The sequence below is a fragment of the Rhagoletis zephyria genome, unplaced genomic scaffold, assembly GCF_001687245.7.
Source record: "Rhagoletis zephyria isolate East Lansing unplaced genomic scaffold, Rhagoletis_zephyria_1.1 Rzeph_scaffold_03716, whole genome shotgun sequence".
Classification (NCBI taxonomy): Eukaryota; Metazoa; Arthropoda; class Insecta; order Diptera; family Tephritidae; genus Rhagoletis; species Rhagoletis zephyria.
The window spans coordinates 48,224-59,243 of record NW_016160799.1 but is presented as its reverse complement, the minus strand read 5'-3'; the positions used below and the strand labels follow the sequence as shown (position 1 = coordinate 59,243).

The following is an 11,020-nucleotide window of genomic DNA, read 5'->3' as shown; positions in this document are numbered from 1 at the left end:
TTCAACAATTACCTATGTTACTTCAGCAATTACAAAAACAAAAATCTGACATGGATAAGTCAGATGGTGGAAGTGGACCTAACATTGGGGGTAATGATCCTACTTTTGGAGGTAATGATCCAAACTTCGGAGGCAATGGACCTAACTTTAGAGGTAATGGGCCAAACTTTGGAGGTAATGGGCCCAACTTTGGAGGGAATAACCGTAACATTGGAGGAAATGGTCCCAACTTTGGAGGAAATGGTCCTAACTTTGGAGGAAATGGTCCTAACTTTGGAGGAAACGGTCCCAATTTCAGAGGAAACGGTCCCCCTTTCGGAGGAAATGGCCCCAATTTTGGAGGAAATCGTCAAAATTACGGAGGCAATGGTCCCAATAATGGACCAAACCGGCCGAATTTCGGAGGAAACGCACCAAACTTCCGTGGCAATGGTCCGAATTTTGGTGGCAACGGGCCTAATTTTGGCCCGAATGGACCCAATTTCAATAGGTTTGGGCCAAATGGTCCTAATTTCGGAGGAGGGAACGGCCCGAATTTCCGCGGAGATGGTCCGAACTTTAGAGGTGGCAATGGTCCGAATTTCGGTGGTGGTGGTGGTAATAATGGGGCAAATTTTAGCAGAATGGGTCCCAACGACGATCGACGTAATTTTGGCGGTAATAATAACATGGGCGATCGCGGAGGGCAGAATTCATTCCGAAGTGGTCCCGAGGATAATGAAAGACAAGGAGGCCCAGATGGTGGAAACGATGCTACAGGAACGGACAATTCGAATTCTTCATGGGTTGATGGGTATGTATAGAACTTTAACAAGTTTTATTTATTTCATTTTATTTACAATTATATAAAAGAAATGTGAGATCCGAATGAGTTAAATTTATCAAAGGCAGATAATATTAGCTTCACATGAAAAACGCTGGTTTGATAGATGATAATATTTTTGATGTGCCTTGTATGCATTTGTTTATAACATTAAAAAATTCTTTCTTCTTAAGTACATTATTTATTTATACGAAAATGAAACCGACATTTAAAATTTGCGAAAAATTGAAAATTAGTTTTTGCTAAGGAAACCGTTTAAAGCCAATCAGTTTAGTTGCCTTCTAAGATATCTAGTTCATCCTTTCATTGCATCCAGTTAGAGGGATCCCAATTTAATATAGAAAAATCAAAACATTATCTAAACTTAAACTTTATTTTCTTCTAATTGAAAATTCACTAATTGGCTTAAAGTGATTTGGCTTAATATCTGAATGGCAAAAAACTGTAGGTTTCTCCATTTGTCTAACAACATTAAGACGCACATCACAAATAGGACGCGAGAAGCTCTCACAAACGCTTAGCAAAAATGTAACCGCCGAATATTGATTTATCTTTTAGCGTAGCATAGTAAACACTTCAAAAAATACAAAAATAAAATCAATTCATATTTAGGGATCCTTTGGCAAAAAAAAAAAAAACAAAGTCTGCAAAAGATAATGCAAATCTACCTCAGCAAAAAAATATCTTCAAATTTACGCTTCTCGTTGTGAGATACCTAATTTTACATCGTACAAATAGTAGCACTACTACTATTAAGATTAGTGAGAGACTAGTACAATTCAACAAAAATTTTCCGTTCTGGATGATAGCTAAGTTTTATTTATTGGTTTTTATTAAATCAAAAAAACCTTTAACAAATAATTCCATTGGCTTTATCGGTTGACGAATTAAAAGAGCAGAAACCCATTTAATTATAGACTATATTGAAGGTTGATCACCTCAATTTGTGCCGTTTACAACAGAATATATTAAAAAAAGGTGTCTTCTTACCACAGTAAGATATTGACTTTCTGGATTATCGATTGCAACGCCCATTTCTTTTTTATTGCGACATCGGGCTGATTTCATTGATTTTCATTTAGATTTCCCAGAGATTTGAAGGAATAAATCTATGTTTAAATCTATACTTAAGTGTAGACTGGTGCTAGGTTATGCGGGCAGCTCTAAAAGAGAGTTGACTCGGAGGCCTCATAGGCCATTGTGCATATTTACAAGTGAAAAAAAGATTCGGAAGCTTTCGAGAAAAGCCCCTCAGCTGAGATCACCTTATTTCAATTACTACAAAAGCGCTTTAGATTATTCAAACGTTATATAAACACCAGAATTGATTAAATTGGATTTATATTTTGCAGGTTTTAATATTATTTTAATAACTTTAGTCGCGTTTAACCTAAGTGCTTCCTTTAAATCGCGGTTCACACAAGTGTTTAGTTGTGGATTTATTTTAAATATGTATTAACAATGTTTTTAACGTAAACGTTTTGTTTTTTTTTTATTATAAAAAAAAAAAATGTAGCGATTTTTGGATGCAGTTTACTTCTATTTGATACGTATCACAGGCCTTCCCCTTTAATTTCATATGGCAACATTCCGTCATATTGTATTTTAGGTTTCTTTTTGGGTTTTTTGCGATTTGCAGCTTTATTTTTAATTTTTCGTAAAAAGTTGCTGAATACAAATTTTTAGAGAATTTAATTCCCGCATTTTTTCTATAGAAGGTTTAAATAAAACACTTTTTATTGTAAATAATTAGTAAAAACTGTGAAATTTGTGAATTTTACATTGTCACGGTTTTCGCCATTTTTCAACAATTTCTGTTGAAAATACGTAACGTGTTCAAATCACGATCGGCAACGTAGCAAACATAGCCGATGTAAGGGAAAGGGGCTTAAAATTCATTTCCACATCACGTGAACCGGTACAGTTCGATGGCCAAAATTCTATAGAACGAATTACAAAGATTAAGGTCTTAAAATGATCACATTGAAAACAGTGTGGCCTTTGCAACGTTGCGTCTCAAATTTGGTGTCTTAAACTAACCGTGAAACCGGTGAACCCAACACTTAAAAAATAAATAGCAACAGCAGGAACTTAGAGCATAATTTTAAAAATTCATAATGGCGAATCCAATATGGCGGCCAAAAAATTAAAATCGATTCGGTCCACTTGAAACGATTTTTTCAAGGGTTCTTGAGGCCGCTTATTACTAATCTGAAGTCAGGTTGGAAAAATTCAAAATTTGTAAAGCAAAATCTAAATGGGTGCGTCGTCGTATGTGATCATTTTAAGACCTTAATCCTTATGAGAAGAAGAAAATAATTTCCAACGTAAAATAATCGTGTCGCCAGACGAAAAAAATAAAAGTCCCATATAATAATTAGGAGAAGGTGAAAAAGTTTTTAGTCTAACGATTTTCGTCTCGGGAGACGAAAACAACTTTTCCATTGTTCAATAATAATTATACAGCAATGTTTAATTTTATTTCTTATAATCGTTATAGTCTCTGGCTAAAGTCCAACATGGCGGAATTTTGCCATGAAATTTAGGGGCAAGACCATCCATGGATCCATGCCAAATAGAAGTAAACTGCATCAAAAAATTGCTACTATAATTTTTTTTTCTTCGTACCAATTTGATCTAAATTTTGCTGGGCTAAAAAATGCTTTAACCAAAACAACATATCGCTAGCTTAGAAAGAAAAGTTGCTAAGTCCCATTTTAAAAATTTTACAGGAGAGGAAAAAATCTTCCTATAGCCATTTTCTTTAACTATTTCGCAAGACTTTGAATCAAACATTTTGCGCGTTTAAAGCAAAGCAAAACTCCATAAGAATCAGAAGGATTCGATATTTATTAAAAGATGTCGTATTATTTTCGCCTTATCGGATTTGTGGTGCTTCTTTTGGACTTAGCAAATTTTCCTTTTATTGCTTATGAAGAGGAAAAAATAAAACAAGTACCTTTATAATTTTCGAAACGATGCCTTTTCAATTTCTCTAGCCTCCTATATCAAAATATGAGTTTTCATAAAAAGTGGACTTAGCAACTTTTCACTCTAAGCTAGCGATATGTATGTTTGTATGTAAATCTAAATTTCAAACTTTATACAGAATTTAGAAAATCTTCAAATTTTCATCAAAATTTCGAAACTTTTATTTTGAATCTATAGAAAATTTTTGGGTATGCGGTTTTATAGCCCATGAAATATGCAAGTTTCAAGTGTGTTAGTGAAAATCGTACAGTAATTTTTTTCCATTTTTTTTTTAAATATTTTTTATTTTAATTTTATTAACTTTTAATAACAATATGGTGTGAACTCCATGATAAAAACATAGTAAGGTAAAGCCGTTCTCTCAATTCATCGGCCATGATTTTTTTTTACGTTTGCCAGCATTTTAAAATCATATAAAATTGAGAGTAATAAAATGAATTGTTCAAAGTTGTTGTTGTTTGAGATTGAAAATGAGAATGTGTGTGTGCGTTTGTGTGTAAAATTTTAAATTTAAATTGCTTGCAAACGTCAAGAATTTGAAAAATTCCTCTCAGCGGTTCTACCTTCCTAGTTTTTTTTTATCATGGTTCACACTACAACAAAATCCATAAAACTGAAAGTTTCTAACTTTGTAGTATAATAAAGTGCAAATTTGAATTGCCCAGGACTTGCCGTTTCATAATAAACCAATAATAAACTAAAAAAAAATGTTAATAATTTCTAAAATATCCCGTCCTAATTTATATTTGGAAAATTTCTAAACATTCAGACAAAATTTCCATATTTTGATGAAAATTTGTTTAAGTTTTATAATTTTTGTATTAAGTTTGAAACTTTGATTTGTTTGGTTTTGTGTTGGCTGCAGCATAAAAAAAAAATTTATAAAAAAATAATAAAACCATTTTAACCTAAAAAACGTTGTTAATATTTAAAAAAAAAAACAACACGTGAGAAGAAGAACATTTTTCACTTGTAAGTATGCACGATGACATACATAGACCTATTGCCTGGTCCAGAACTGGTTCCTTATGCATATCTCTGCATGTCTCTAAACCATGATTAGAATCTTACCGTTTTCATAGCGACAAGTTAACTCCCGTCGCACAGTGATTCAAAACTGGAAAGGACTGTTCATAATTCATTGGAGTCTTCATTTTTGAACCAATTAGATTAATTTTTGTTTTTTAAAGAAGAAGCAGCAATCGCTCCTCCTGTTCTAGTTAATAAATGATACAAATTAAAAACTAATTGTAGGGTTCCCCCAAAACTATACAAAAACTCACAAGAAAAATTTGAAATGTTATAAAAAATGTTACCATAATGAAAACAGAGAAAATTTTGAGCTTTTAGAAAAATGTTTGGTATGCAGTTTTATATGTAGATCATTAAATTTTAGTATAATAACTTGCAAGTGGCAAGTGGCTATGAGGTTGCTTTGATTTTTTTTTATAATTTTTTTTGTTATATTATTAAAAATCAGAGCGAACTCTTAGCCGATTGCAACTTGCTGTTTTTATTATACTAACATTTAATGATCTATAAATTTGCATACCCAAATATTTCCAAAAACCAAAAAAAATGTTAATTTTGGTTAACATTGGGCCGTTTGCATAAAAACTTAGCAATTGCTTTTACTTAAAATTTCAAACCTTTCACTTAAATTTATTTGAACAAATCGAGTAAATGATCTGAAATTTAGGAATCAACTAGTTTTTATTACATAACATATATTAACTGAAACAGGAGAATCAATTTTCTCAAAATTGCTACTTTTTCTGCACTTCGCACTAAGAAATAGAATGTAATCAAGTAATAATCAATTAAAAATTAAAAAATGAGGTAACTGGTCTCTTGCAAATTTTATAAGCTTTCATTCAAAAAAAAAAAAAAAATGAATCAAATTGATTGAAAAATGAAGGCTCCAGTGAATTATGAACACTAAATGCCAGATTTGAACCCACTGTGCGTCTCCAGTATTTTTTCGATTTCCAAAGAACGCAAATAACAGTTAATCAGACATAAAAGTTCACTCACGTGGCTTGCATATGCTAGGCTCTTAATGGGAAATGTTCTCACTCAGACAAGGCAACAGTCGAGGCAACATGCCCTGGTTGTCTCAACGGTTGCCTCGTGTGTAGTCAGCATTAGAGTTTGAAATCAAACCAAATAGAAACTCAAACAAGTAATTTTTAGCAAAAAGCAAAACCGACTTCAATTCTCACATAAAAATGGAAGAGCATCGTTAAATTCTTCATGATCATTTGTTATTTTTTGGTTGATTCAAGATGTTTACATATGTCTTATCCACACGTTTGTTAGTTTTAGAAAGAAAATAATATTCGCACTGAGATCCACTTTCCCATGGAACCCCCATGGAAAACCGGTTTATTTACGAAGTTTACAGTTACGAAGCAGTTATGCGTTTAGATGAATACCCTGTATGTTTTTATTTAATTTTTTTGTTGTAGTATGAACTTAAGAAAGAATTATAGGAAAAAAATTAAAATTGTTGAATATATTTTGAGAAATTCCCTGTGCCAAAAATTTTTGCCATGTAGAANTAAATATTCAAGTTGCATTAAAAATATGTTCTCAATGAGTTTTTCCATTTCGTTTATATTTTTTAAAACTGCATTTATTGAAGAAAATATTTGTAAATTAAAATTTGTTAGATCTTTTCTGTTTTTGACTTACAGCAACATATGTATGTCACAGCGCGCACAGAAAAGATCTAACAATTTTTATTTTTACAAATATTTTCCTCAGTAAATGCAGTTTTCGAAAATACAAACTAAATGGGAAAAACTCATTGAGAACATATTTTTAATGCAACTTGAATATTTATCATGTTTGAATTAAATTTTTTTTTTCTAAATTATAAAAATATATATTTTTTTAAAGCTCTAATGTCACTACGCTTACAAAAAAAAATTTCTTCAACTTTCGTCAAATACTTTAAGAGAAAATGAGTTTTGAAAAAAAGATTGCTTAAAAATATATTTGCTTATAAAAACTTTACAAATTAAAATTTTTCAAATTCTCAGAATCCCTTTCACATCTATAACCCTCTCTACCCATAAATTTCCACGCAAAACTTCGAACTTGACTGAAATCCGAGGTCCAGTTGAGAAATTTTCAACCGTATATGTATGTATGTCTTAACTTTCAATTTCGCTCAGACATTTATTTTATCAATTTTTTCCTCTTTTTTGAAAAGTACTTAAGCCGGGACATGAAAACTTTAGTAGGCCATAAAATATAAATACGAGCTAACTTTTCTTTCTTTCAGAATATGTTGACAAAGTCCGGACTAATTTCGGCTGTCGCACAGTGATATTTAATGTTTATTAACTTTTATGAGAGTGTAGATTGTTATCTCAAAAAAACCATGTAAGTCAATATTTCGAGCTCTGTACAAAAATTAGACAAATTCGACAAAGATTAATCAACATTTTGAGATTTTTAATTAGTTTTCTTAGAAGCATTCTGACTATTCATGTACATTTGTACACATTTTAAGCAGCTAGGACTTACCGTTGATTATTGGCAATTCTTTTTTTTTGTGGAAGATGTTGCTCATTTTCTCCATACAAAAAACATTGTCGAACATAGGCTGACCTCCAAAACGTACCAATACAATGTTTGGATACTGTTCTACATATACATTGCATATTTTGAATATTTAGTAAAACAATGATCACCATTTCGGTATTTTCCATTTTTAAAATCCAAATGGTAACTAAAACCAAACGGAGCATCAACTTCGTTTTTGATGCGCTGATTACTCTGGCGATACGTTTCGATAACTTTTCGGATGCGCTTCGGCAAAGTATACATTGCCAAACAATTGTAGTTTGGCGTTATGGAACATTAAACTTTGTACGTATGCAATGCAAATGACGTTTTGGAAGTCAGCCATACTTTGCATGGAAGAAATGCGCGAGCAAAAAAATTGCAAAAAATCAACGGCAAGTCTTAGCTACTTCAATCTTGTAACTTATACTAAAATTTAATGGCCTACAATACTGCATAATTAAAAAGTTGAAAGTTTTGATCAACATTTTTCAAAACTCGTTGAATTCTTATGGGTGTTCTACAAAGTTTTAAATTTTGATCTACATGTTTTTTAGATAGTAAGCTACGTGTATTTATATTATATAAAAAAATACTAAACATTTTTTAAACAAAGAAAAGTAGCCCATTATAGCTAAAATGTCTTTTCCCTATTTAGATTCTCGCCACCGTATGTACAATTGCATACATCCCCGAACTTCGTATTTCGAATTTTGCCAATTTACGATAAAAAAAATTATTTAAAAGTACATAAACTACACCTCGTTGTGAGCCAAAAAATTAAAATTTTGTCAATTCTAGACAAATTTCTGTTTTATTTTATACGCACGTTATTCTAAATTGCACGGAGTTTTTAAAATAATTTTTTTGAATAAACTTTGAAATATTAAACTCCTCTATATAAAATCCTGACGTCAGACAGAAAACTAAAAGTGCAGTTTTTGCTATATTTGACCCCTAGTTACGGCAGTATATTGACTTTTTCGTGAGTTTTGAAATTTGTTGGCTTTTGTCGCGCGGTGTATTGAAGAAGTGTTGAAATTAAGAAAGTGATAACTGTTATTTGCTATATCTGCGGTTAAGAGATGAACGAGCCTTATTAATTCCCACTAAAAAATTAAAAATTTGTTTCAATAGCGCATCCATCAGCCCGCCATTATTTTAAAAATGTTTCTAAAATGTAAACTAGGCGAAATAGAATACAAACGAGTACCCACAAAATAAAACGTTTCTGAGAAATGTAGAACAAGAATCCAACTTTTTTGAAATGTTGTTAAATTCAACATTCGGAAAAGTGAAGAATCAAAACGAAAGGTAGAAATAAAAACAAGCTTTTGTATTAGAGTTAAAATACCCAATTGCTTTTTCTTCTAACCAAAACACTAATAGTTATAGTGGATTCATAAAGCATAAAACTTACATGTAATTGTAAATATGAAATGAGGTACGAACAGAATGTGGGCATTGTAATTAAGTAACTATATTAAATGTGATTTCTTTAATTGTAATAATATATGAATTATAATGTTTTTTTAAAGTCAATCCAGGAGGTTATTGTTTGCAATTTTGTGTGTAAAAGTAAAAAAATATTCGCAATCACCACAAATATAATTACTCTAATTACAATGCCTATGAGTGCGAGAACATGCCAACCCATTCTTTGCCCTCTGTAAATCGTTGACTACGAAAGCAAGCAACCGTCTCTTCGGTCTCACAAATCTAAGTGTAAAGTGTTAAATAAATACACAACTATCAAGTTAGCAAAATAGTGTATAATCACATTGATAAAACTGTTAATACTGGAATTTCTATTCCATTCCTTCTCTTTTCATTGCCCCTTGAAAACCCGCATTATATAAACGTATACAAAACGAAAATGTGTGAACAATCTGCAACTCGTCGCTCCATTATACAAATCAATATTGATCCACTATATGAAATACATTATTTAGTGGTGGTAATAAGAAGCCTAATTTTAATAAAAGACAGAGGAATCCCAAGTCTGGAAACCGCAATTAGAGCACATAATCTACTACATACCATACCAGTTGATGATAGTTGTTTGCATTAGACTTAAGTTGTCGCTAAAACAGTTGAGATTTTTAAACTTAAATCGACGAGTAAAAATTATAACAAAACAACAAAACATATTTACACTTACGAGTTACAGGTGTTTTCGAACTCTTAATTGCTAGTTAAACAACTTTTGATTTTTTACTATATGTAATGTGTGTGTGTCGCTGTTGTCAAAATACAATGAATTAGCTGCAATAGTTGCCGACTTTGTTCTATGTGCCGGTGCAGGTCTGTTACTGTTTAAAAACAGTCCAACATGTGACATGTGACCACCGAGTAATATAGAAAAGTTGCTGATGCCGCCGCAATTCTTATGTATGATGCAACAGTTGACCAGCTCGCCGATAACTATTGGATTTATAGACATAATCTTCATACATACTACTACTATATGCTTACAACAACATACCCTATTAAAAGGTATAGAATAAAAGTTTGAATTTCATCAACACAACTGCTTGAATTTATTTACAAACCAAATCGAAAGGGTCAAGGCGGCGGGGCAATTTTGTTTTTTCTCTAAACATTACTACGTGGTATGCGCGGTAGTACACTAGCTTATAATGACTTTGTTCAAATAACGGCATAGCGGATTCGAGATATATTGTACTATACATACATAGTTACTTCAATACCAAAGTGCCTAATTTAAACCTTTTGCGCAAATAGTATACACTCAGTTGCATAATTATAAATCCAGTAAAAATGTCTTTGAAACAACTGTCACAAGCAAGATGGGGGAAAACCTACTTCTGTGACTTTTGATGTTAATGGCTCTCTTGAAATAGAGTATATTTTTTTTAATCATAACTTAATTTAAAGAAAGTGAAAAAATCTAAAAATAACTTGTTGCAAAACTACATATACATAAATACAAAAATTAAATCCTAATGAAATTAGAAAAAACATGCAAATATGTCTTTCTAATACTCTATTTGTGCTTCTATGACTTTAAGTGATTGAAATATGGACTCACTCATACTTAAATAAACTCTAAAGCAGCATACAGTTTGTGGCACACTTGCATAATCACCAATTTAAACTGTCCTTGCTTGTATTCCCCACATATTCTCCATTTGGTGGAAGTTAGGAGAGCACAATCGTCCAAATATTGTTAGTTTGCAACATAATTTGCAAGAAATTATCCAACAAACATTTAGGTTTGGGAACGATTAGAAACCGATTAGAATTCGAATGCGTTTCTCTGTGGGAGAAGGTTAGAAGACGATTAGATAAACTGTCGAGAATTATAGCATTCTCTACAAAAAGGGGACTTAGTTCTCGATATCGAGAAAAAGGTTAGATATTAAATCGCATTCTAACGTTGAATTCTAATCGGTTTCTAATGTCTAGTGGTTTTCTAATCATTCTCTCAATCGAATTTTAACATAGTTCTCTAACCTGCGGAAAACATTAGAGTACTACATTAGAATTCTAATGTAAAACAAAAAGGTTTATCTAATGTTAGAGACTGTGTTTGCTGGGTAATCTTTTTCAGGCGAAAAGATATTGATTGCATACTAGAATGATTTATGGAAAGAATGACACATTTTTCCC

The 11,020-nt window shown here is 31.7% G+C and overlaps 1 protein-coding gene across 1 annotated transcript; it reads left to right on the top strand.

Annotated features, from left to right (window-relative positions):
• Positions 1–6: 6 nt before the first annotated feature.
• On the top strand, positions 7–9,917 carry LOC108369515 (trihydrophobin-like). The gene is made up of 2 exons (XM_017624638.1): positions 7–793; positions 9,340–9,917. The coding sequence occupies exons 1-2, from the start codon at positions 15–17 to the stop codon at positions 9,404–9,406; spliced, it is 846 nt and encodes a 281-aa protein (XP_017480127.1). The 5' UTR covers positions 7–14; the 3' UTR covers positions 9,407–9,917.
• Positions 9,918–11,020: the final 1,103 nt, after the last annotated feature.

What these genes read in the sequence shown, in the direction of transcription:
- LOC108369515 (XM_017624638.1), top strand. Translation starts at nt 15, where the DNA reads ATGTTACTTCAGCAATTACAAAAACAAAAATCTGACATGGATAAGTCA. An exon ending in AATTCTTCATGGGTTGATGG is followed by an intron (nt 794 to 9,339) that starts GTATGTATAGAA and finishes TACATTATTTAG; the next exon opens with TGGTGGTAATAAGAAGCCTA.